This window comes from Orbilia oligospora (assembly GCF_000225545.1).
Source record: "Orbilia oligospora ATCC 24927 unplaced genomic scaffold scaffold00110, whole genome shotgun sequence".
Lineage (NCBI taxonomy): Eukaryota > Fungi > Ascomycota > Orbiliomycetes > Orbiliales > Orbiliaceae > Orbilia > Orbilia oligospora.
This window is the reverse complement of record NW_011645667.1, coordinates 506,557-533,630: the sequence shown is the minus strand read 5'-3', so window position 1 is coordinate 533,630 and position 27,074 is coordinate 506,557. Positions and strand designations below refer to the sequence as shown.

At 44.2% G+C, this 27,074-nt stretch overlaps 5 protein-coding genes across 5 annotated transcripts; 2 read left to right on the top strand and 3 right to left on the bottom strand.

Annotated features, from left to right (window-relative positions):
* Positions 1-330: 330 nt before the first annotated feature.
* On the bottom strand, positions 331-3,243 carry AOL_s00110g141 (uncharacterized protein; the record flags this gene model as incomplete). Its single annotated transcript, XM_011126831.1, has 2 exons — positions 331-1,090; positions 1,157-3,243. 2 exons carry the CDS (start codon positions 3,241-3,243, stop codon positions 331-333), a joined length of 2,847 nt encoding a protein of 948 aa, XP_011125133.1.
* A 2,528-nt stretch (positions 3,244-5,771) lies between these two features.
* Positions 5,772-7,410, top strand: AOL_s00110g140 (uncharacterized protein; the record flags this gene model as incomplete). Its single annotated transcript, XM_011126830.1, has 2 exons — positions 5,772-6,131; positions 6,202-7,410. The coding sequence occupies 2 exons, from the start codon at positions 5,772-5,774 to the stop codon at positions 7,408-7,410; spliced, it is 1,569 nt and encodes a 522-aa protein (XP_011125132.1).
* Positions 7,411-9,107: 1,697 nt separating this feature from the next.
* AOL_s00110g139 (uncharacterized protein) lies at positions 9,108-10,576 on the bottom strand (the record flags this gene model as incomplete). The annotated part of the gene is made up of 3 exons (XM_011126829.1): positions 9,108-9,386; positions 9,478-10,156; positions 10,257-10,576. 3 exons carry the CDS (start codon positions 10,574-10,576, stop codon positions 9,108-9,110), a joined length of 1,278 nt encoding a protein of 425 aa, XP_011125131.1.
* A 6,042-nt stretch (positions 10,577-16,618) lies between these two features.
* AOL_s00110g138 (uncharacterized protein) lies at positions 16,619-17,659 on the top strand (the record flags this gene model as incomplete). Its single annotated transcript, XM_011126828.1, has 2 exons — positions 16,619-16,922; positions 16,992-17,659. The coding sequence occupies 2 exons, from the start codon at positions 16,619-16,621 to the stop codon at positions 17,657-17,659; spliced, it is 972 nt and encodes a 323-aa protein (XP_011125130.1).
* A 352-nt stretch (positions 17,660-18,011) lies between these two features.
* AOL_s00110g137 (uncharacterized protein) lies at positions 18,012-21,114 on the bottom strand (the record flags this gene model as incomplete). Its single annotated transcript, XM_011126827.1, has 7 exons — positions 18,012-18,894; positions 18,953-20,502; positions 20,556-20,699; positions 20,758-20,808; positions 20,864-20,938; positions 21,002-21,033; positions 21,096-21,114. 7 exons carry the CDS (start codon positions 21,112-21,114, stop codon positions 18,012-18,014), a joined length of 2,754 nt encoding a protein of 917 aa, XP_011125129.1.
* Between the last annotated feature and the right edge of the window lie 5,960 nt (positions 21,115-27,074).

The following is a 27,074-nucleotide window of genomic DNA, read 5'->3' as shown; positions in this document are numbered from 1 at the left end:
TCTCCGCCACGAGATCCCAACCCGCTGCCCATCCCAAAGAGCTACACCCCTGTCGATGGCTACTGGAACGATTTAGAAGAAAATTTATTAGGTAGAGGACTATATTAGTCCGGATAACCTGGTATTAGATGCCTTGGGGTAAGTTCCAAGACAGGTCTGAGCTAGCTGTAAAGTACGTAAAGCCGCCCAATTCTATAAACTAGAACAAACCAATGCAAAACCCAAACCTAAATCTTGGAGTGATAGACCTTGTGTCAGGTATATGTCTATGATCTAACACAAATCCGTTAAGGGAACGCCACAAAGTTCAGCCAAAATATTCACGAGGTTCTACCTCTTCTTCTCCTTACTCGCATTTCCAAACGCCACACTTTCCCCCATTTCATCGTCCGCCTCCGCGCCGTTCTCCGGCTCTTCCGCTTCAGCACTACCAGAAACGCCATTTGCACCATCAACTTCCATCACTTCCCCTTCCTGAGCGCCCTCGTCTACCGCTTCGTTACCATTGTTTTTGTCGTTATCAGAGTCACTAATATATTCTGCCGATTTGTATTGCTTCTTTGGTGATTTCTTTGGAGCCCTTGCTGATGCAGCTTTCCCCCTCGTTCGGGGCCCAGAGGGTGGGGCTGCTTCTTTATCGTTGCTCGGTTGTTTGGCGAATGGATTCCCGGGCGAGTGACTCGGCTTCTCTGCTCTGTTCAACCTCCGAGGCGGGGAGCCGTGGTGCGAAGAATTGCCGGATCTAGCCTCCGCCTCGGCGGGTGATCCGGGTTGCTGGACTTGCGCTGCGTCTTGCTTCTTCCGTCGTCTATTCTTCTTTGCCGTAGGCGGAGCGGCCGCAACCGCTGGGCTGGTAGCCCCGGCTGGTGGTCTATATCTCTTATTTCTTATCATTCCTGGCAGCTCCGACAAATCACCTAATTGTTCAGCTACAAAGCTTCTCAAATCCTTTTTTCGAGGATTGTGATCCTTCATATAGCTGTGAAACCCAGCCTTGAACTGTTCTGGGGTGAAATGTTTCACAGTGTCAATTTCGGTGAGCTTGTTCCAGTCGATAGAGGCGAGGCAGTCGTAACCCTGGACTGAGATTCTAAAGTAATTGTAAATTCGGGTTAGTATAGCTTAGTAGGCTGGACGTGGTTATTGTTAACCGTACCTCTGTAGAACGTAGAGATAATCCCCTGGTAACATATTCTTTGCCTCTTTGAGGGCGGGCAAGGGGATCTCTTCGGCATCCCCCCCGTCCTCGACTGCCCGCTTTCCCTTTCTTCCTTTCTTCGCTCTCGATTTCTTTGTCCTCCTACTCCCGACGTCTAGACCATCGTCGATTTTTGCCCACAAGTCTTTGCCCTTGGCCAAACACTGCATCCGGCTTCTCGTATGTCCCATCCGCTCGCTCACAATCATCCAATCAACTTCCTCACGGTGACAGAATTTTTCGTTTTCTAGCCGTGCGGCCCTCCCCTCCTCACTCTCTCCTTTAGGGACCGGCAACGCAAGAGTGCCATTTTCCTCATGGCGTGCGACTAAGATATCCAGCATATCGTCGATAATCTCTAGCATTTTTTCTATTTCTTGTTCATCCCAAAAGTTTGTACGTCGGTTCTCGCCGCAGACCACATAGTTCTTCCAGCGGTCGCGGCAGTCCTCAGGCATACGATCGAGGAGGCCACCAATAAAAATCCACTTAGTACCTTTCTGAGCAACGAGATCACGCAGTTCATCGTCCTGCTCCTTTGTCCACTTTCCACGGTCTTCAAAGTCGTTGTACATTCGCCTAACATGGGCGTGTAGACTCTGCCTCGTTCGAAGAGGGAGGTTTGTCATGAGGACGTTCCAAAAATCGGTTTTGTGGCGATCGTTATTCCAAACGATGTTCAAAAAGCCGGCACGGTTGAGGCGGGGTACTTGTAGTTGGCAGTAACGGTTGATAACATTTTGAATTAAGGCATCTTCTGTAGGTGTGAACGGTCCCCTGTCATATGCTGCGGGGGGAGGTGGTGGACCGACTCCTTTAGAGTTGCCGAAGGAATGATCGGTAGCAGATGGAATGATAACTTGGGGTGGGTTTACACCTTCTGCATCTCGTGGGTAAGTGCGGCGACGGCTGGGCTCTTCGGAGGTATCTTTGGTATTTTTGCTACTTCTACGTTCTTTGGTAGCTGGTTCAGGTTCAGAGTCAGCTCCGGTCTCAGGTTCAGGTTGCTTGCGACTTTTTCTTCGTTTGCTCTTTTGTCTTTTTGAAGTATCCTTTCCTGGTGCTTCTTTGACTTCAGCTGGCTCTGGCTCTGGCTCTGGCTCTGGCTCTGGTTGGGGTTCTGGTCCCGCCTCTGGCCCTGGTTCTGCTTCTGGTTCATGAGACTCCACTTCTAACTCAGGTGCTGGTTCGTGGTTCTTGGACTTTTTGCTGTGCTCCCTTTGATTTTTTCGGCTCCCTTCGTTGTCCTTGTCATCTCGGTCCGTTTCTTCAATAGTCTCAGGTTCTTGCCCCTCTAATTCGGGTTCCGGCTCATTCTCCATCTGGCTTGCTTTCTCCATACGGCGTGCTTTCTGCGCTTTCATCCGCTTTTTAATGGCTGCAACCTGGGAGATATCAGCCTCCACCCACTTTCCTTCAAAGAAGACCCCAGCAACATCCCCGAACCATCGAACTCCAGGAATACGCGGGTGGTCGTCATCATCGTCATCGCCCTCAACCCCGGCTTCTTCACCTTCAATATCGGCTGCTTCATCATCATCATCATCCCCAGCTTCTTCAGCAGGCAGGGATCCGTTAATGGCAGTCCAAGTTCCCTCTCCTGCACTTTTCTTATGCTTCCTTGACCTCTTCGCTTTCTTCTCGCTTAACTCAAGATCACTCTTTCTCCGCTTCCTCTTTGCACTGGCTTCAGCGTTTGAAACATCAGCCATAGCTCCATCTTCTTCTCCTTCGTCTTCTTCGAGCCTCTCTTCTTCAAGTTGCTCAGCAGTCGCCGGAACTTCGACGATTGATACCGGACTTGATTTAACCTTCTTCTTATGTCTCTTCCGCTTAGAGTTCGGGCTGTGAGCTATCTTGTCGTCATTCCCATCGTGCCCAGCAGGGCTACTTTGGTGAACAGGAGTGCCAGGCATTTCTAATTGTTGTTCGGATTGTCTGGTACTAGGTGTAGGGGAACCTTCTAAGTCTGCTTCAAAGTTTTGTTGGGACTGTGATGATTTCTGAGGTGTAGAGGCAACAAAACTCCAAAAGCTTCGTAGCATGACAGAATGGACAAGGAAATAGAATGGATATGTGGTAGGGGGGGGAAACGTCGAAAAGGAATAAGATATATATGCCTGATCGACTAAATTCCAAAAGTAGACATATGAAAAACAGGAAAAATGTTGTATTTTTCGTGTTGTCGGTTAGGAAGGAGCGGAATTGTTGAAATGGTTGCTTGCAATATTATCGAATCGCTTGCGACGCGTGTTTGTTGCCTGTTTGCAGTCGCGAAATCACGGTGGATACAAAAAGGAAAGAAAGAATATAGATAGATGGAACGGTGTTCGGAGAACTAAAAACCCTGATGGGTATTTTTCGGGGTCTTTAATTCATGAAGATGAGGTCGATGAGATTGTGGGGAGGGGTTTTCGAAGTGGAGATGGAGCAGGAAGAGGGTAAGTCAGAGTTTTCTCGCTGAGATAGGTTTTTTTTTTTTTTTCACCCGACAACACAGGCTAATCTAAATTAACACAAATGGTAAACAGCCTCTCCCTGCACTTCGAGGCTTGCCCTCTCATTCTAGATTTCCGAAAAGGCACAAAATGTATTTAAATTTGCCTGCTGATAGTTCGAGGCTTTAATGGGGTGTGATAAGGCAAGTGAAGTTGAGTGGTAGGCATGGCTTGGTACCGAGAGAAAGCCGACGGCAGTCAGTATTCGAACATCCCGGTTTTAGTATATAAAGCCTCCAACACAGAACGATTTACGAGATAAAGAACGATGGTGTAAAGTAGCCTGGAGCCCTAAATAGAACATTATTGAATATCTTCAGCTCAAGCAGCGATCTCCACTTTCTGTGCTATCAATCAAAGGTTACGAAACCGAGCTGACTAGTTATAACTATTTAAAAGGTCTTAGAGAAAGTGCGGAAGTGTCATCGATTACACATTCGGAAAACTTTTCGAAGCTTCGATGCTTACATTCCTTGAAGCTCGTATCAACGTTGAGGAAACGTATTCTGCGTACTTTAATGTATTCCATGAATCTTATAATGCTATTGCTAATCTTCTAACTGCTTCCAACGTCGGCATGTTGTAGCTACCAAAGGAGGAAATAAACATTAGTGTTTAGGAGTCTTATCAATACATTGATATGATCGACAGATTGTGACTAGTTTAGAAACTAGTCTTATGTTTAGATTTCTCCCAAACTTCCAATTTTAATCCTACAGTCTTACATATCGTTTATAGACCTGGCCTTAGCCATGATAGGAAATGTCTCGACCGCTCTTAGCCACCTAAATCGATCACTAACCCTTTCCAATGATAAAACTTTGTCGTTTCAATCCAAACCTTTCAATGGATTCACAAATTTGAATCCATGGAGAGGGATTTATATCAGGTATGAGAGTTTGAGCAGCGAAGTAATGTTACACGGTATGCTAAATAACATTTATAAAACCTTTTTATTAGTATTATGCAAAAAGTGTTATGCAATTATGCACTATGACATATGACAGCCGGGTTCTAGACTAATAAGTTAGAAGGCACAGCCGTGCATACCGGCCACTTCTTCCTCGGTATAACTGTACCCTCTGAAATCAAATATACCCCAAAAGTATACAAACCCCCAAATAATACTTTAGAATCCCCCTTTGACGCAAAAGCATACGATGCGGATATCATTCTCCTCGTATACTACATCTCTACATACATAGTACAATGGTATCATAGCTATAGGATTCCAACCTCCAAACCCAAAACCATCCGTCGAAACTCGGAGACTCTCCCAAACGGATCGCCCGAAACAAGTATACCAACCCAAAAGAAGTCAAGCGTCAGGAACAGGTCTTGCTTAAAGTGTCCATAATAGGAAATCTAAGCCTTTCCAAGCGAAATACAGCCTCAGGATTAACCAATCATCGATGCATTTCCTACTCCAGAGGACCCTGCATGGACGTTTCGTCTCTGAAATCGAAACAACACTTCATATTTCAGATTTTTATTTTTTTTATCGATCTCTGTTGCTGTGATTGTATGCGAATGTTCTGTTTCGAAACTTCAGGTTGGCGGTGGTGAAAAGTCTGGGCCGGAGGTTTAGCTAGGGGTTAATTAAAATAGAAACTGTATGGGTTCAAGAGGTTGTGATTCCTTATAGCGGTTTTGGGCGGAGCCGCCACAGTTTATGGCTGGTATGGGCTGTCTTTGGCGGATATGGCAAGTGCTTCCTGAACTATTACAATTCCTACGAGCGTTCAATATTATATTTGTGAGGAAAGACTTGTATTGCTGAACTGTATATAAACCGATGTATCCCATAGTCTCCACTTCTTCTTTTTCTTTCCTCTCCAGCGATCAGGTCATCGACTCTTAGCCTTCCCAGTTCTTTCACTTCTCAAAACCTCTGTGAGGTCTTCTATATCTCTCTTTACCACTTATATTTTTCAATCTTTTTTCACGATATTGCTTCTTACGGACTGGTTCCCATAGTTTTTCTTTGCTTACGATATTACCTCCAATTCTTCAAAGCTCTTCCTTTTACCGTTATTTCTATAATACCATATTAGTCTTTATATTCCTCCTCAAAAATGCATTATTCAACCCTCAGATCTCTCTTCCTAATCTCCACAGCCGTCTCCCTCACATCCGCCGCAACAATCCCAATCGGCAGTGACATCTCAGCACTAGCCGTCGACAAGCTCAATGACGCTCAATTCCGCGAATCCCACCAAAGGGATGCAGCCGCTACTCGAGCCTTCGATTCCATCTCCATTAAATCCTCAGCCGGGAAATGTCTTTCAATCGACCCACTTGCCGGTGACGCCCGCGGTAATAACTTACCAGTCCAACTAAAGGATTGTGATAACAGTTCGAACCAGAAGTTCGATATTATCACTGCGGGGAAACATAATGATAAGCCGGGGAATATGTTGATTGTTAGCGCTTTGGTAAGTCACCCCTCCCTTCCAACATTCTAAGATAGGTTACTTAATACTAATCCTTTGGTGTGCATAATAGACACAAGGCTGCCTCACCATCAACGGCCGTCAAACCGTTCTATTCTCTTGCGGCGGTGCAGCAAACGGTTCCGGAAAAGTAGCCAATAACCAATTATTCACCTACACCGATCCAACTGCCACCGGCCCATTGGAACTTGAAACCCGCGGTGAAGTTGGTTTCTGCGTTACTGCCGAAGATGCCGGCGAGAGACTCGATAAGTCCCTTTGCATCCAGAACAACCAGATCCAAACATTTACCTTCGTGACCGGCGATGCTCGAGTCGTTGCTGGAGGAAATGCTGGAGGAAATGGAGGCAGTCTTGGAGGTGACAATGGGAATAACAATGGAGGCGGAAATGGAGGTAATTTTGGAGGTGATAATGGGAATAATAACGGGGGTAACTTTGGAGGAAATAATGGAAATAATAATGGAGGAAATGGAGGAAATGTAGGAAATAATAACGGCAACAACGGTGGAAATAACGGACTCAACGGTGGTAATAACGGCGGCAATAATGGAGGAAACAATGGAGGAAACGTCGGCAATAACGGTGGCAACAACGGTGGAAACAACGGTGGAAACAACGGTGGAAACAACGGTATCAATAATGGGAACAACGGTGGGAACAATGGAATAAACAACGGCAACAATGGCAATAAAAACGGCAATAACGGCAACATCAACAATGGAAACAACAATAATCGAAATGGAAATATTGGAAATGGAAATAACGGGAACAATGGAAACAACAATGGAAACAATGGGATTGGGAACAATAGGAACGGTAACGTTGGGAATGGGAATAACGGAGTCAATAACGGGAACAACAGGAATGGGAATAACCAGAATGGTGGAAACAATCAAAACGGAGGAAACCGCAATGGTAACAACCAAAATGGTGGTAATAACCAGAACGGTGGAAACAACAGAAATGGAGGAAACAACCAGAACGGAGGAAACAATCAGAACGGAGGAAACAATCAGAACGGGGGGAACAACCAGAATGGGGGAAACAACCAGAACGGAGGCAATAACAATAACAGGAATGGAAATATTAACAATGGAAATATTAACAATGGAAACAACGGCAATGGAAACAACGGCAACGGGAACAACGGCAACGGGAACAGGAACGGAAACAACGGTAACAACAATGGGACCCCCACTTTCAATTTCGGAGAAGGGTTCCGAACAATCGTAGTACGAGCAGCTGCTCCAACAGCTTAAGCAGATTCATTTTCGCAACTTTTATAAGATAGTTTTTTTTGTAGTAGCCGAATAAAGGCTTTTAGCGTAGCATAGCTAGTTTTATTTCTTGAATTCAAACTTTTATAACCAACATGACTTCACTGAGGAAAACATACAGTTACCCCGAGATCCTAGCCTTATTATCCTTAAAATACTCATGCACCTACAAATAGTTCTCGTATTTCAGGCTGCGTATTAAGTTAATCCGCTGAATTTGGTATCCAAAAACTCTGCAAAGATCCTAACCCCGGAAAATGTCAAGCCCCGGGTATTTCACCAAATCAAGCTTCAACCCAATATGATTCGCAAGTATTTGCAAACACCGGTATCTACCCACATTCGTCTCCTTATTCGGAGCCGCCTCGAATAGGAATGATCCCGAAGAACCGGTATCCGGCGGTATCGAGACAGAATCTCCAAGGTCATTCAATCCGTAGAACTCAAGAAGATATTTGACGTCGCTTCCTAGAGAAAGAAGAAGATTGACGATAAGATATTGCATCACTCATTCTTAGGGGGAAAAAAGAAGCCTGACGTGTATTATAGACAAGGGAGTTTTTCTTACCCGTCATTTCGACAAATTTCGCGACCGATTTGGGGAATATGTCAGGATGTAATATTCCGACCGCCTCGCTATAACTGGAAGGGTAGCAAGGGTGATGAGGTTTTAGAAGCGGGTATAATATGTGATAGGCTTCTCTCGCTTCCTTGTTTCTCTTGTAGTTTAATTGACTCAGTGCGGCGGCGTTGAGCGCCATTTGGACGTCTACGTTGGACCGGATAGTTGACTCCATGTGGAACTGAGACTCATAATAGCTATGAAGTTTTGGCGTTGGCATCATCTTGAGTTTTATTGTACGTAAGAACGAAAGTTTTGTAGGTTATATGGGTCGAGGGCAAATTTGAGTTAAGTATTTTATTCTGAGAGGACGGTCGATGGTTGATGATCGAAAGGCGGTTGATAACTAGAAGCTAAACGAGGGCCAGGCGGTGGTTTGCAACGAAAGATGCGGGGAATGTATATGCACGAAATAGGCGATGCCATATGGCTGAGAGAATACAAATGCAAGTACAATCTAAGAAGTACGGCCTAAGTCAGTACTATTAGTAAGTAAATACGTACCACGAACGAGGTGGTCTCGTATCGAGTCGAGAGACTCAACACAGTTCTAAATGGGAATCAAGAGACCTCGAGAAGGCATACAATAGATACGGTAGGGAATTACTCGTAGCCGATTGCTACGATATAGTCTTGTATATAAAAAGGTAAATTTCCCACCACTTGATCTTGAATTAATAAGAATTAAATTAACAAAAGAATCCTAATTTTCTTGTTTTAACAGAACCACAGATTGATTTATGGATCCAGAGCAGAGTGTCTAGTCTTTAAATTTAATCCAAATTGATTAGGCAACTTTTCTTCATTGTTTGCTATTTACGGGTGCTTTATTCTACGGTGTATAGGTATCTACTTTCTGCTAAACTAAATACCTAAGTACCTATCTCCACTTAATCCTCCACAATTCTTAAGTATTTTAGGTACTTGAATGGTACTCCGGAAATGTATACATATTAAATATGATATTTTGAGAGCCTAAAATATCACTCGAAAAATTCCATAAACCTCTACTATAGACCACCCCCGCTATATCTCGTCACTGGTAGACCTCGGCTTCTTAACAAAAAAAATCCTTCCCAATAACAAGTTCGCCATCTGGGTTTCTCTCAATATAACAACGACGCATATTCTCAGTACCAGCCCTAAAATCTCTTAACCTTGGGAAGAATATTAAGCTCTCGTCGAGGAGATCACGAAACCACTTATTATCCCCACTTTTGTTCCAGTATTCTATCGTTGGGTTTGCTTTAACTGCTCCTCTAGTATTTAATTTGAAGATTTCGACGTTCGGGAAAGGTGCTGGCGAAGTTGGGGATTCTGAGAAAAACCTTTTTAACTATATTGAAGGTCAGAGGAAGAACGAAATAATTATTAGAAAGAGGTCTAAATAGCAGTATGTAAAAGGAAAAGAGATGGTTAAAACGAACCTCATCCCTCCAGATAAACCAGTTCGAAAGCGAAACCTCCAACCACCTCAACTTTTCAAAACAACCACCATCCACAAATATCAGATCCGGTACCAAATATAACCCTTCACAGTCCGTATACTTAAGTCTTCGTAGATTATTAACCCTCCAGTCTTCCTCAAAGTTGTGGCCATTCTCTTCATTTAGTTTCAAATATTTCAAATTCCCAGTCTGACGACGATGACGACGCACTGCACCAGTATCTTCAAGATATAAATCTACCTCAGATACCAACCCCGCAGCCTCCATCCCAAAAGTTTCGACGATATTCCCAAATATTTCGTGAATGTGATGTCCATCAGACTGAAACACATCTAATGAAATTTTAATCTCTTTGAGACTCCCGGTTCTCTTTCCCGCAGTGAAACTATTCGTTGGGTTCGACCTTACCGGGGGTGCCCCAGGACCGGAATTCCCCCTTACAACTCTGGAAATAGTTAAACACTGAAGTTGTGGGAATAATGATTCGGTGAGCCCGAGGAACGTCCAAAATCTCTTGAGGGATACGTTCGAGCCACTGCCTTTGCAAGTAAGTGATGTGATGTTCTTGAAAGGTGACGTTCGTTTTATTAACTGCGTTAAGTTGGGGGTATCAATCGTTCCGGATCCATGCACATCATCGAACTCTATAGCGAGATCCCTATCCGTATTTATTTTCAATCAATCGGCCCACTCTAATCATCCATCTAATAATATGTATATGATGTCAAATATACATTTAAAGGATAAGAGTCACACACCTCACAAACCCCGCACATCTCAAAAACAACCCCTCATGGAAAAGATGAGGACGAAGGTCATCATGGTTTTTAGAAACACTGGTTTTCCAAGGATCATCAACGTCGTCATCCTCGCCGTCATTCTCGTCTTCTAAATCCAATAGGCAGAAGTTGAGGTATAATCGTGCGTATAACAGTGGCTCAACAGCATCCTTCCACCGTTTGCAGACTCTCATTGTTTTGGAAAGTGTATTCAAGCGGCAGCGATCTGTATCCAAGTGGCCGAACACCTTGAGAATGACCTCGGTGGGGAGGTTTTCGATAGTTGTAGCGGTGGCCATTTTTGAGTTAATAACGTTCGGGGAGGTTTTGATAGATCTATCGGATAGATACTTAGTACTTGAGTATTCATGGTTGGAAATTCTTCCAGCGCACCAGCTTCGCTTATCAGTCCCCAGTTTTTCCGATTGATGTGTTGGAAATATCCGGGAATGCCTACATTGTCAGATTGCCCAAATGGTCAAAAATGATACATCATGAGAACAGTGTCTTCCCTTTCCAGCTTGCATATCCTTTACTTTCTGTCCGAGCTACTTGTACACTGTGTTTTTGAGAGCAGTACACGGTTAATCGATGAATCGAAAATCGCCTTAAACTTCAAGCAACAATCTTTACGCCAAGAATTTGCCAACTGCGGAAAGATCTTCTAGGATATAATATATAAAATACAACAAATAAGACAACCTTACTAAATTAAAAGATCCTAAATATTTTACAAATTAACTGTAAGAAATAGTATAGAACTAGTCGATGCATCGGGGTCACACGCAAATATTACAAAGTAGAACTAAGGTTCTGGTCTCTGCGTGGATTAATACTTAAATTGCTAATTGGTTTCTAAATACATGATAGCGAATACATATAGTTAAATGGGAAATTACAAAGGAAACGGCATAGATGAAACCGACAGGGGATAAGTCTGTGAACCGGATGTTCAGACATAGACAGCCGAACTAGACGATATGTGCTAATGTGCAGCTATCCCGCCTATACAACTGGCTAATCTACACAGGATGCGTGCTCAAATAGACCTTATAACTCTTAAAGCAAAATAATAAAGGCTACAGAACTGGGTGCAGTTTTATTCTAGGCAGGTTTCTTTGCATTTGTTTTGTTCTTGTGACTTTCATCCAAGAGTATAACACGGACTGCCATTCCCTAGCCCTACTATTGCGTAAATCATATGTCAACAGCACGAAACTTTTAACAAATTTATTCGTCCAGTAACGTATAACGCATATTCGCATAGTTGAGGCCTTGATAATGGCCCAATCTGTGTACTTTTGCTAGTTTAACTTTTATCGAAGATTATTTAATACAAATCCTGCTCGTAACTTTGAATTTTTGAACTAATAACTTGCCTAATATATTAAGCCAGTTTTAAGCAGTGCCCCACGAGCTTGTTTGTGAGCATATATATATTGGATACTAAGCCATCGAAAACTTTCTCTATTGTACATATGACTCAGAGGTAGCACATCCAGGCTTCCAGTTGCGAATAAAATCCGAAATGTGTACATGCCCAAGCATTTTGGAACTTCGCCTTTTCACCGCCCCCAAGGCAGCTTCATAGCAATCTGGATGAACTTCTAACAATAGGGATACCATATCTATACGGTTACTAATGAATGCATATTCAACTGCACTCCCCGTACCGCCACAAGAGACGTAGATGTTTCCACCTTGATGAAGGATGTATGTGGCGAGATCTAGATCTCCGTTCTCGATTGCAATAAACAAGGGAGTAATATCTGGAATGCATGATTTCTTACTACTTAGAAAGACGCCACTATCGACATCGAAACCATTTTCAATCAGAAGCTTGAAGGCGTTTAAGTTGCTATTATATGCCGCATGAACAAGCAAACTAGCACATCTTTCCTTTATCATATGAGATATGTATCCCGTTTCGTTAAGAATACCAAATTTTAGTAGAAGTTCCAGGAGCAAGAGAGCAGTATGATCAATTGCCCCCCGTAGACACTTTAAGTATATACCTCGATGGCGGTTGTGTGTACTATCCCAAAATCCTGGTTCAGAGCTAAAGCTAATACCTTTTTCAAAGAGCAATTGCAGTAGTGTCTGACAATTGTTAGTTAGTGGAATGCCCGGGCTGGCTTCGCTTGCGATTTCTCCTAATCGTAGGACGATATCGAGAAGTTTTGAATGATCTTTGCATTGAACTATTAGTTCCTCAAAGGTTCCTAGATCACCTGAATGAAGGGCATGAATAGCTTTGTCGATGGGTGTTAAAATCTGGATTCGTGTATTCCAATACGCCTCAAGAAGTTTAGCATCTTGATTATGTAAGGCTTCAATGAACCCGGGAAGTACACTGGGATATCTTGATGCTATCCAATTATGGATTTTATCTGTATTCTCTGACTTCGTTATTAAGAGGCAGAATATCCAACACGTTTCCAATGAAAAAGCAATCTCGAGGGGCGTTTCTGCATGGTCCATGGCGGCAAAGAACTCTCTTTTTTCGCTCGTTTTCCACTCTGGAAAGTTGATTCTCGATAGCCTACGAGCGCCCCGGGCCCAGATATCTAGATCTACCTCTCTGTCGACTCTAGCTCCTGCATTTAAAAAAAGTTGTAGGATATGGAGGATATGCGTCATCTTCTGAGAACGCGTCGAACTAGAAATATTATCGCTTTCAATTCCGTCGAGTTCAAAAATATTTTTCCACAGTGTAGTTTGCCAGTACTTGGTTTGGTTTGGATCAGGTCCGTATTGCAGCAATATTTCCAGTACCGATTCTTCTGGAATTAAAGGACCCGTTTCAATGCCCATAAAATCGGAATATTCTAACCGCCAGCCTGTTTTCAGTAAATCGATAGCCATCTGGGCAACCTTTTCTGCCGGTAGATTATGTTTCCATTGAAGGACTTCAATGATATACTTCGTTATACCAGGCTCCATAAAAGTTAAACAAACGAGGAATCCATCTTCGGGGCTCTGCGCATGCTTGCCGAGTGCATAGTCGCATACTATGGGATTGCAACAGTCGAGGGTCTGGAACTCAGACACCACTTTTTTAACAATTCCGTAAAACGTTGCGTAGTCTAGCAGCCGCCAAGTAAATTGGGGCCTAGAACCTGCCGAAATGGGCGCAATCTCACCAAACCCTAGACCCATCTGTTTGCATAGATATTGTGTGGCATCGGTTTGGTTGAGTAGAATTGCTCGTAGGAGTATCGAAAACACTCGGTAGGTGAACCCGGACTCCCATAGCAACTGCAGATGGCTTGCATGGTCCGTAAATAATGGCACGTAATTACTAAAATCAATATTTAATTCAGCCTCGGACTCGAGACGCCAAACTGGTAGGATATCCTTATTCCATAGCTTAAAGAATACTGAAAGGTCTCCTCTAATTTTGCATGCCCGTAGCAGAGAATTAGCTTCTCGGGCATTTCTTGGCTGAAGATTCCCGGCAGAGATATTAGCTAAAATGTCTTGGAGACTTCTCCCTATTCCTGTCTTTACAACAGGATCGTGAGTTACTTCATCCAATAGTTGGTAAAGCTGAAATTTAAGTTGGTGAAAGGTGCAGACCGCCTCAAATAACTCATCGTCCTTCCGTAAGTAGAAGTATGGGACGAGGACCTCACATGTAGCCACTATAGAAGGAGTATGATTAAGAAGTACCTTCAGAAGAAGTTTTCTAAGTCTGAACTTGTCCACTTCGCCTAAAAGTGAATGAATCCCTTCTCGTTCTCTTGCTAGATTGAAGGGGTCGAAATATAGGTGGTTTGATATCCGATAAACTATGTTCCGTAGAAGGGAGAGATGAGGGTGCGCTGAGTAAGCGACTGCAGAGTTGGCATTGACTTGGAGGAGGACATATCGTCTAACAAACTCATCAAGATATTTGGTGGCTTGCCATATCGGGAGCGCGTGTAGTACGGAAATTGGAATATGTCTCTTTGAAGTTATTACTAGGGTAGTATCGGAGTTTGCCGGCGGGGTGCAAACTTGTACGCAAAAAGGGGATTGACTGGAGGGCAAAGAATCAAGATCCATATCATCAATAGCATTTTCTGCTTAAATTTGTCAGCTTCAGAGCATTCACCGAAGGATAAATTTGCATAGACGGAGGCATATATCTACCATTCGAATTTAATAGCATCCGATCAGTAAATGAGATATTGCGTGATGCCCATTTCTGGAGACTATTATCGGGAATTCCCACAATACCGCTTAGCAGTATATCTGACTCTTTACCTGCCCTTTTCCGAACATTCACCCTCTTGTGAACAAATTGGTATTCCCGATGGGTCAGCCGTTTTCTACAACCCCATTTCCGCAGTCGATCTCGGTATTGTGATTTTCTATGCCCATAGTTCGTCAGTAAGCTTTGGATAGTTTTATAATCCAGCCTCTTAACTTAGTTCTACGAGGCTCAAGACTTACGTTGCATTTAAACCATGTCCCTTATTAACCTCCTTCACAATATCTTCCAAATTCAAGCCACGAACGATATATAGAACCTCAATCTCCATCCGGATTTGAGGGTTATCGAGCTCGTTACACCGTGGCGCACGCAATCGTGTTTTGCGGGGCGGTATTGATACCTCCATTGCTGCAGTAGACTACTGAACCTCGAGGGGTTCGTCAAATATTTCCAATTAACCGAAGAAGTGTAGATATAAGTTATTAGAGCAGATAATTATTAATTAATAGATTAAGTCGGGTTGGACGCTTGCGAGTGGACTTGTTCTAGTAGATTAATGTAGTTGAAGAGTCGAAGTCTAGCTCTGCCGACCGCTCATCTTATATAGACAAATTTCTACCCACGTATGTGTTCGGGAAATCATTCATGCCCGACGTAACAGCCTCGAGTTAACCCATATAATGCAGGATTATTTCTGATTGGTCAATTTCACTTGTCGTTAAACTCTCAAGGTATGCAGCTACGCCAAGGTACCCATGTATATCCAGGTGGCACGGAGAGTCAAGAGTGAGGCTATCGGATTTAGAGGACGAACCAGCTCGAATTCGTGACCTCGCATGATATTACCACGGCCACTTTATGCATTTTTGGAATTCTTGCTTACCCTCTGCAATATCCCTGCAAGCACAGCGTTGTATTCGAAATTCCGTCGGCCGCCTCAGCTGTCCATCAAACGTATTCTCTAGCTCTCAACAACGAATCGACCGCTATCAGCACCATATCTTCGAGACTGCAAATAAACTTCGTGTAGTTGCAACTTTAATAATGCAACACCATTAGTCTGGGGGACGCTCACCTCTGCCTTGGCAACACCATCATATTCACCACATCCTACCTCGGCCTAGCCTTGGTCGGCCGTACCTGTTAACTACCGGGTTTATATATCGATATACCCTTGGCGTTGGTTACAACACAAACGCTGAAGCTGACTCATATTCAGAGAGCTCGAGCTCAAGTTCTTGACAATCACTTAAGTAACAGGTAACTGCGTATGCGTATGAATTTGCATACCCGACTTAAGTTTATAGGCGCCGGGTAGCTAGCGGGATGGATGTAAGCTATACCTAGCCCGCGAAATAAACCTTTTTGTATTAAATTCAGGGATCTCAGTTAAATTCATTGCCTACTTTTCTACTTTTGTCTCTGGTACCTGCTCTATAGAGATCTCGAGAAGGTAATTTCACAGCTATTTAGTTCGCTTAATACCGAGCCAACGGTTTAAGGACGATTGCAAAACTTCACTCGTAGTTTATAAATTTATAAAATGCTAGTACCCTGGACTTGTTTGTATACAACTACTTCTTACGTACTATATATTGGGAATCTTATTTAGGAATTGGATTTCCGTAAGTACACCTTGTGGATGTGGTTGAATCGCAAGATTTATATATTATACAATACCCAGCCTATTTAATAGCGTATGCTGGCTTTCCTGCAGATCTTCTTGACTTTTCTGTGCATATTATGCTATCCTGCTTGTATAGTTAAGCTGCACTTAGGTATGGGGGAACTTCTAGTCTAAAGGTATACCTATTTACGGCTTCAATTCCCATTTAATATTACCCGTATTCACCGTAAAATTGATAAGACGAGATCGGGGTCCATAGTCTGGATCAGCACCTCTAAAATCCCATAGCCAACAACCGCTACTAGTTAACTGCCGAATCAATTGCAACCCAGCAAATCGGCATCTAACCGAACCGCATCGTTACACAACCCACCACAACCACAACCACAAAAAAACGTCATCCGTCCCCTCCATCCCATCCTCCGCCGATCAATCGACCCATATAAACCCCTCCCCGCAGCCCACCCCTCCAACCCACCCGCACACTCCGTCGCTATTCAAACATAGTAAACAAAAATGGTCCCCCCAGTCCTCCTCCTAAAAACCAAATCCACGCCAACGGACCCCTACGCCACGCTCCTCTCCTCGAACGGTTACAACCCAATCTTCGTCCCCGTGTTACACCACACCGCCATCAACGCCGATATAGTCAGACAATACATCCTCAATGGCGCCATAACACCTAATACCGCCGCAGACGATAATAATAATAATACTACTACTAATAGTAATACCCAACCCGCCAAGAAATTCGCAGCAATAATAATAACCTCCCAACGAGCCGTCGAATCCCTCTCCACAATCCTCGACGATCTAAACTGTACCAACCCCCCTCCCCCAGTTACCCCCCCATAAAAAAACACCCCCAATACTAACTAACTTCATATAGCAACCAACCCCTCAACAATCTCCAACTTCCTCCTCCAAACCATAATCTACGTCGTCGGCCCCGCAACCGCAAACTCCCTAATAACCCTCGGTTTCCCCCCAAAAAACATCCTAGGCCAATCCTCAGGCAACGGCGCCGTCCTATCAGATTTCATAGTAGACCACTATACAACACACAACCTCTCCGGTGATTTACTATTCTTAACCGGGGAGACGCATAGTACCATTTTACCTACTAGGGTGCCGGAAAGACTTAAGGAGCTATTGGAGATAGATGTAAATGTTGAAGAAGTAGTTGTTTATAAAACTGGGGTGGTGAGTGGGTTTGAAAGTGATCTTAGGCAGTGTTTGGATCGATTGGAAGGAGAAGAAGATGGAAATATAGAAGAGGAGGAACCGGTATGGTTGATTTTCTTCTCACCAACGGGGACGGACGCTGCACTTCGAGTTCTTGAAGCTAGAGAATCTAGTTCTACAACAACAACGACAACAACGGCGACGAAGAAGAAGAGGAGATATAAATGCTGCTCGATAGGTCCTACAACCAAGGACTTTATGTTCCAGGGATTCGGAAGGAAAGCAGATGCTATGGCAAAGGTTCCAAGTCCTGAGGGCGTTTTGGAGGCTATAATTAGTCCAAGCAGGGTGGTTGAGGAGTTGGTTATTTAAACCATTCACGATGCATGCTTAACAATATTAAGTATATCACTGATATTAAAGGAAGGGGGGTGTAGGATTATGAATTGTCATCAAGTGTAAATGTACCTATATTATCATATATCATAGCGACTAGCAAGCTACTTGAAGAATAAATACTTATGTAAATGAAGATAATTCTTATTAAGGTTCTATCTACTATTCCCACCCATCTTCCAACCTATGATAATACCCCAAAAAAGAAAAAAGTTTTATATTACCCCATCTCGCACCAATGCGATACAAATGATGATGCCTTTAAGAAAAAAGAAAAAAATTAAACAGGTCCAAGCGAAGTTTTAAGGAAGCAAGTATGGTAATAATTTTAACCAGAGCACATCACACAAGCATCCTTATTCTCAATGCTGCACTGCAACACCTTTTGTGCATAAATATCCCCTTCTCGGTCTTCACTCTCCTCATCTACATCCTCCAACTGCAAAGCCGCAAGCTTCTTTGCCCCCAACTCTTCATCACCATGGGGTCCAACCGGAGGGCTAGTAGTCAACAGCTTCGGCGACTCCCCTTCATCTTGATCTGCCTTGAACGGTTCCTTCATCTTGGTTTGTGTGGGGTTGATTAGTCCTGTTCCGGAAGAAGAAGAAGTAGCGGCTTCGATGGTTCCGGGTGCTGGTGCGATTCCTGCGCCGTTAACGGAAGTTTTACTTTCCATCATCGGTCTGGGAACACCTGCTCTTGCTGAACTGCTGCCACCGCTGTTGCTTCCATTAATTGGGCCTTGGTACAATCCCAAATTCCTCTTAGTGGTTCTCTGTGTTGCCACAGTTGTATCCTCAATCTTCAATGCCTCCTGATCGACTGTAAACTGGATAGCTGCCGACGCAGCCATGGTTCTCAGATAATACATGCCGGTCTTCAACCCCTTCTTCCATCCGTAAAAATGCATGCTGGTGAGTTTGCCCATCGTCGGGTCTTTGATATGGATATTCAAACTCTGGCTCTGGTCGATAAATGCGGAACGATCGGCGGCAAGGTCGATAACAACCTTTTGGGAAATCTCCCAAACAGTCTTGTACAGGGATTTGATGTCGGCGGGGATGTTTGGGACATTCTGAATACTGCCACCATCAGCGATGATACGGTTCTTCATGTTGTCACTCCACAAGCCCATGTCGACTAGATCACGAAGGAGCCATGGGTTGACGACTTGAAATTCGCCAGCCAAAACACGGCGGGAATAGATATTCCTATTACCTATTAGTATATCGTCTCCAAGCTAAAGAGGGGTGTTTGGGGGGGACATACGATGTATATGGTTCGAAGCACTCATTGAAACCAAGAATCTGACTTGTGGAGGCAGTGGGCATAGGGGCGACGAGCAAACTGTTCCTCATCCCGTGCTTTGCAATCTTGGCCTTGAGTTCGTCCCAATCCCAGAGATCGGTTGGAGTGACATTCCACATGTCATACTGGAGTTGCCCTTGGCTAGCCGGAGATCCCTCATAAGATTCATAAGGTCCTTGTTCGGCGGCCAACTCTGCGGAAGCCTCTGCGGCACCGTGGTAAATGGTTTCGAAGATTTGCTTATTGAGGTGGCGAGCCTCGGGGGACTCGAATGGCATGCGGAGGGCGAGGAAGGCATCCGCGAGACCTTGGACGCCCACGGCAATGGGTCGATGGCGGAAATTGGAGCGTTTAGCTTCCTCGACAGGGTAGTAATTGACGTCAATGATCTTGTTGAGATTCCTAGTGATAACCTTGGTGACCTCGTGCAATTTCTGGAAGTCGTATTCGTTGCGAACAACATCGACGAAAGTTGGCAGCGCAATAGATGCCAAATTACAGACGGCAACTTCATCGGGAGAGCTGTACTCCACAATTTCAGTGCACAAGTTGGAGCTCTTGATGATACCTAGATTCTTCTGGTTGCTCTTCTTGTTGCAGGCATCCTTGTACAGCATGAAAGGATTGCCTGTTTCGGTCTGAGCTTCGAGAATGGCATACCACAGCTTCTGAGCCTTGATGGTCTTGCGGGCAAGATTCTCAGTCTTTTCATATTTCTCGTAGAGAGCCTCGAATTCCTCGCCGTAGCAGTCTGCTAGACCGGTAGCCTCGTTGGGGCAGAAGAGGGACCAGTCAAGGTTGGCTTCAACACGCTTCATGAACAAATCCGGAATCCATAGGGCATAGAAGAGATCTCGGGCACGGACCTCTTCCTTGCCGTGGTTTTTCCTCAAATCCAAGAAGTCAAAGACATCGGCGTGCCAAGGTTCCAGGTAGATGGCAAAAGCACCGGGACGCTTGTTACCACCTTGGTCGACATATCTGGCGGTGTTGTTGAAAACACGGAGCATGGGGATCAAGCCATTGGAAGTACCATTGGTGCCGGCAATGTATGAGCCAGTAGCTCTGATATTGTGTACGTGTAAACCAATACCGCCAGCGGTCTTGGAAATCAAGGCGCACGTTTTCAATGTGTCATAAATACCCTCGATACTGTCGTCTTTCATCGCCACAAGAAAGCAGGAACTAAGCTGCGCTTGTGGGGTACCGGCGTTAAAGAGGGTAGGCGAGGCGTGAGTGAAGTACTTGCTGCTCATGAGATTGTAGGTTTCAATGGCTTTTTCGATGTTTTCGCCGTGAATTCCGACGGAGACACGCATGATCATGTGCTGGGGGCGTTCAGCGACCTTGCCATCGAGACGGAGAAGGTAGGAACGCTCGAGTGTTTTAAATCCAAAATAGTTGTAGTTGAAGTCTTTATCATAGACAATCGCGGAGTTGAGCTCGTCAGCGTGGCGCATGACGGTTTCATAAGTGCTCTTGGAAATCATGGGAGACGGGCGTTTATTCCTCTACGCCATTGTTAGTTTTCTGTCGATTTACACGGTCATGAAGGAGGACATACAGGATTGACATAGTGGTAGAGGTCAGAGACCACTTGGGAGAATTGTTTCTTAGTCTGCTTGTGGAGATTGGAGACGGCGATACGGGCAGCGAGAATAGCGTAGTCCGGGTGGGTAACGGTCATGTAGGCAGCGGTTTCGGCAGCCTTTTTTCTCAATTAGCTTTTGTCCGTCTTTTATATCCTAAGAATCGAGTTTACATACCAAATTGTCGAGTTCGACGGTAGTGACACCCTGGTAGACACCAGCAATGACCTGAACTAATATTAGCGGGCAATCTATAAATATATATATCGAAGGATGGTAGTACCTTCTGGGTGATGGTGGCGGCGTCGACATGTTCAGCATCCAGGCCGTAGCACAGTCTCGAAACTCTGGCAGTGATCTATCCGGGTCAGTCAGCACCGTTTACCGTATTATTGAATGGAAAGTATTGGGGGTATTGTACTTTATCGAACTGGACACGCTCTTTGCGTCCGTCTATATTTGCAGAGATTAGTAGGGAGATAAGATAAGATAGGGTCCAAGCAAGATTGACATACCTCTCTTATAGACATACATGATTTGTGAGTCAGTATGTTATATGTGAGCTGTGGGGAAGAAGGTATCGAAGTCAGAGAGTGCTTTTGGTGAAGTGCTGAGCTGAGGTGGGTGTTGAAGGTGAAGGCAAAGCTGAAGAAGGAAGAGGATAAAAGTTTAACCAACAAACGGACAACAACCGACGAACCTTGACTGGCCGATAACGCAAATATGAACTAATTGAATGAACTACAAGCCGATCCTTAAGTAGGTAGGTATTATTATGGTGAAGATGAAAGAATGGATGGAGATGGAGGAAGGAGTGGTGAGGAGAGTGTAGAGAGGAGGAAGAGGAGGAAGAGGAGAACAGAAGAAGAGAATTCAGGGTGCTTATGAATCTACGATGGAGACAGAGACACAGTCAGGAAGCTAGCCAGCGAACTCTGCACTCTGTAGCTAAGCAAGCTAACTAACATTCTTTCAATTGAAAAAAGAGACAGGGATCACGCGTCTGCACCATATTTACCAACATCTGGCCTGTCTACACAGCTACAGGCATCTCAGCCAATCAGAGGGGCAAAACAACCACTGTACGCGTGGGAACGGAACTTCCACCTGTTTGTTGTCGACCCCACGTTTCCACGACAAGAATCAAATTAAGATTAGATTTTGATCAGATTAGATAAAATAGAGTCTTGCTTGGTAAGCATTCCGCTATCTCGGCCTGCCCAGCCCCGATAATATACTCCAACACTCCATACTACTATCAATCGGTCAATCTACCCAGCATTGAGGCTGTCGAGGGGAAGGAGAGAAAAGGTGGGATGCCGCATTGACGACTGCCTCTGCCTCAAATGTGTTGCCGATGCCGCATTCAACACAAAATCCACCACATTCCATTCTACTGGCAACACTTTCTATTCACTTCCTTCCTTCCTTCCTTCCTTTCCATATCTTCCTTTTCTTCCTTTCCTTTCTTTTACTTCTTTCCTTCTTTCTCTCTACCTACTTTCTCTCCCTTCCATTTCAATTTCACCTCCCTTCTCTTCCATCCCTACCTCCCCTCGCCCCCTAACAGCTAGATACCTCCCCATCATCATCTCTCCTTAATAGCTTCAACTTCTCCTTTTACAATAGACGTCTAGCGTCTCTATCCTGTCCTATCTGCCCACCTGCTCGTCTACCACTTATTTTTATCTATGTACCTGTACAACACCAATAGATAAAATATGCTGAGGGCGTGCAAGATCCACTCTACAACCTACGCACCTACCTACATACCTGCCTGATTGATAACTATTACGTGGCCTGTGCTGTCGAAACCACCACCCAGAAATCATTCGGCAACTGCAGGACCACCAACGTCCAACATATATCTAGTATTCTGTCCTATATCATACTTCAGCATTGATCCGTCCCTAAGGACGATGTGCATTCGAATAGGTAATCCCTTACATAACTCCATTTTGACCTTTAAAATCCTCACCTTCTTACGTTCATATCAATTTCACTTTTACTAGATGACATCACCTAGCGAGTATGGCGCGACACCTTTACAAGTACCCCAAAATGTATTTGTAAAGAGTAGTACATTAGCACTAAGGGCGTGACACTTTGAGGGTCCCATCGTCGTTAACTTAGGATACATCAAATCAATCAAACCGCCGCTAAGGGTTCAATAGTCCTCAAGACTTTAACGTTTTGTGGTTGGATGAAATAGGCCGAACCAAACATCGGCACCAAATAGAGGAAAGAGCTAGGCTATCGATAAGCATTTACTTAGGTACCTATCGGGTTTGAGATTACCCACCTGAAACTATTCTAGGACCAGAAATGGGGCCCCCCACAAATCATCAAACCCAGCTGCAGCCTCAATATATATCTCTAGGGAGCTACTGTGCTTCGCAACCAACATTCCGTCTAGCCTCACCCAGTTACCTATTAACACTCGTACAACAAGAACTTCACTAAATATAAACCACTATAAAGGCTTGGGGCATCAAAGAAGAAGAGGAAAGACAGGGAAATAAACGCACGCAGAATTGGTTCACTAGAAACCCGTTCAGCATAAAGGGTTTAAAATTATACCTCGATTGTCTCCAACATATATCTTTTAGAAACATTTCGAAAAAGACTAAATTCAGAAAGAACCTTGGAGAACCGATTATTTTCAGGGTCACCTGAATTCACCTTTTATTCCTCCATGGATGGGCTCTACAAGAGAACTACCTACAGCGCCACTAAAAGCTTCCCAAGGGGCTCCAGTCATGCCTCGAAAGAGCCCGACTTTTTTATGTGTCCGTCACAGATGACCACAGGACGAAATCATAATCTATCAAATATGAATACTAAATACTGCTAAAATACAAATTAGCTGTCTCGAAAACGAGCCGATATCCAACTATCACGGAGGAATAATCCAACAACCCTCTGCGATAAATGAATATTCTAATTGGCTGTCATCGCCTAACAACCCTCTTCTGTCGACCTTTATAATCTGTCAACTTTAACCTCATTCTACAGTATATAGTACCTTTATCATCACCTAACTTGGATTTCTAGCTAATATAAGGGCATGTAGTAAACCAACTCATCCCTTCTATAAAATTAAAGGGAGGCGAAGAGTTGGAAAAATTACATGACAGAGTTCAAAAAAAGACTAGTGGTCCGAGAGTCCAACGGAAAGGGTGAGATGGAGCAAAATCACGCCTAAAATTCATGAAAATATGGAATCTGGTCTAAGGTTCGGAAACCATATCGCGGACCATTCGCACGCCTAATAAGTGGCACCAAGGTGCCTTCCATATGGTTCGGCGAGATAGCAGAATAGACCGATGGTACTGCAGAGGGCATGGGCCAAAAATGCCAAATGGTTGATATACAATCGTTTACGGGATAAGCCCGAAACCTATAAAATCCGGGCAACGAAGACGAGGGAGAGCAAATGTGGAATTGCTACGGGTAGTATATCTATCAATTCCGACGACACACTCGCACTGTTATGGAAAGAAAATACTCCTGCCTATACCCTATCTTCAAAAGATATTTTCCAATTTACGAAAGGCCCTCCGTGTATACCATTTCGGTGACCCGGATACCCCTAATGAGTGCAGAGACTGCAAAAGGCGTTTCTCCCCAAGAAACAAACTAAAGAGGCATGTCACCCTGGGGCACATAGGCGCGTACACTATTTTTGTGGAAGACAAGACAAGACAGCGACCGGTTACTAGGACTATCACAGTCCGGCAACCAGATAAGACCAAGGGTCTCGCCTATATTCCCTACCACTTTGCGAAAGCGAAGGGGCGCCTACACGGGTCTGCAAAACAAAATTGATATGGTGCCCCTTGAGTATGCATGTGGGTTAATTTTTCGGGGATCTCGATGGTCATTACTCCCAGATCTTCGAACACAGGGAGGGACCAATAGTCTAGGTCAAATTGATAGCTTCTGGGAGTGTCAACTATAAATATTATATCAACTTGGCGCCAGCTCAACACCGTCTCGATGTACATCGTAGATACATATATACTGGATTGATACATGTTGAGCACATATACCCACAAAAATGAGCCGGAGCTGGCACAGATGAGAAAGGACAAAAGGACGGTATGTCGTCATAAGTGTTCGCACAGCCTTCCCATCCCACCTCTTCCATCAAATCCTTGAATCGGCGACAAAAAGGTTGGAATAGATATTGCCGAATCTGTCTAAAATCTATGGGGAGATAGCGGTAGGTCGAGCTTAAGGGATGCCATACCCCCCAGATGTTTCTGTTGAGGTCAGAGTCAAGAAATATAGATGAATTTTTGAGTGCGCAACGAAAGAAGCGCTAAGATACAAATCGCACATGAATCACCCGGCTAGATTCTAGTCGGAGATGGATTATGTATCTCTTACGAATACAGTATACCATCGAGCTCTACCCTATATATCATCTCGGGATTTAAAGAAGGGTCATGTCACCCGAACCTTTCTTTATTTTCTTCTTTTCTCTTATACCTCAACCACCAGCACTATAATACCAGGGCAGATATCCTCAGGCTCAAAAATGGTATTAGTGGATCAATGGACCTGGCGCCCATTGCTAGTCCGAATGTTCGGGCCCATGAGAATACACCTCACAAAGTCCCGCGGAATTATCGTTTTATATATTAATTAAATGATCGAAGCGGTAGCAAATTGCCCGACGAACTCTAAACAGAATGAGACAGAAAAGAAAGAGAAAGAGAAAGAAAAAGAGTTGAAAACAGCAACAAAAAGAAAAGAGAGAAACCCATCAAAAATATAAGGCTTGATTAAGGCTCTAAATATTGAGATCTTCGACAAGTTTCTGATACAAGTCTGGAAGTGCTCGGATATAAATGCAGCCCGGACATAACTACTGATTATGGCCGGTCCAAATAAGAGGACTTATAAAAGCTTTGGATCTAAAAATTACAGGCCGATTTGAGGTAGAGCTCAGGTGGCTGGTTTTATTAAAGAAATGGCGTCCGTCCTAGGGCCGCATGCGAAGACCCCACTTAGACTTCTTACGGAGGATGAATTCGAAAGGATTTCTCGGGAACGACAGGTTCTTCCAGCTGTGGATGAATACAAGGTGAAATATCTTCGTTGGGCCCTCTTTATACCCAAGATCGAAGAACAAATTATATGCGATCGCTAAGATTAGAACTGAAGAACGAACCGGCACTTCGAGGAGACACATAGTATGTGCAAAGTACTACTCCGGAGCGACTAAACTCTTAAGATACAAACTTGGGTGGTCGGAGAGGCAGAATGGTTATCGCTCCTATGTCTCGCTCGCCCACATACTCATGATATTAATGAGATAACAGGCTCAAAATCAGAGTATCGAACAACCGGCAAGACTCCTCAGTATGGAACAACAATATTTCCAACAGCTTGTCTATTTCGCAGTAGAGAAAAGATAGCTTCAGAGCTTAATGAGTTAGACTAATAGACGGGGGTCATCATAATATCTCGATCAAAACTCGAGAGGATTGAGATCCGCACCGTTGCGTTTCTCGAGTTGATGGACCAAATCAGTTTCCCCTGATCCCCCCATGCAGCTTGTGGATCGTATTTAATATGAGAAGGCGTCCAGTTCTTCCTTTCACACTTAGAGGATGCATCAAAGTACCGACGCCCCAAAAATCCTCAAATATGAGTCATTGGACTAGCTTGAAGAGAAAGGTGAAGTTTTACGTAGGGTACTATTATATATACAAATTATAAAGACATTTCGGAGTCGGGGGATAGAGGGTGATATTTATAGTAGAGATGGAATAGTTCCACCACAAAGTTACGAACTAGTCAAGCCGACTATCGACGCCTTCCCCCTACTCCTAAGCTTTCGCTTGTCCATACTCGAAAGCATATTGGATTGGCAATCCCAATGGGTTTCAAGCCCCAAGTTCCATTGAACGTCATGACCGTCAATGTGCTTATGCCCACCGAATTGAGCAAACTCCGTACCTTAGGCCGGAACTCATTGGATTCCTATGGGCCGACCTATCTGCTGGAGACAAGTACCCCAACAGCGAGTTTTTCCAGTCAGGAAAAGAACCTATCGATAGGAATCCATACCGCAGCTGTGCAGGTACATTTTTCTCTATCCTCCACATATATACAGTCCTCTTGAGGAGCAGTAGGGGATGAAAAATGTCCAACAAAGGAATCGCAGGAACATATGGATTTAGCGCTGGGAATACCGAGAACCCTTCTGAAACGCAGTAGTATCGCTTGCGGTGCTTGGTTTCTGGAGAGGAGACAAGCTGAGCGCTGTCTCTGTACTGCTTCCCAATTTGCGTGCGGCGAAGCCTGTCAACTACTCAACGCCTCCCACATTAAACCCACATCGAACACACTAACTACATCCAGCCTTCACCAACATCGTCACATCTCTCCCACCGCCCCTTCATCATTCAATCAAAACCTTTATCCAATTACACCTACATCATACCCACGACAATAGCCATAACCTTAAATGGTGCGGTTTA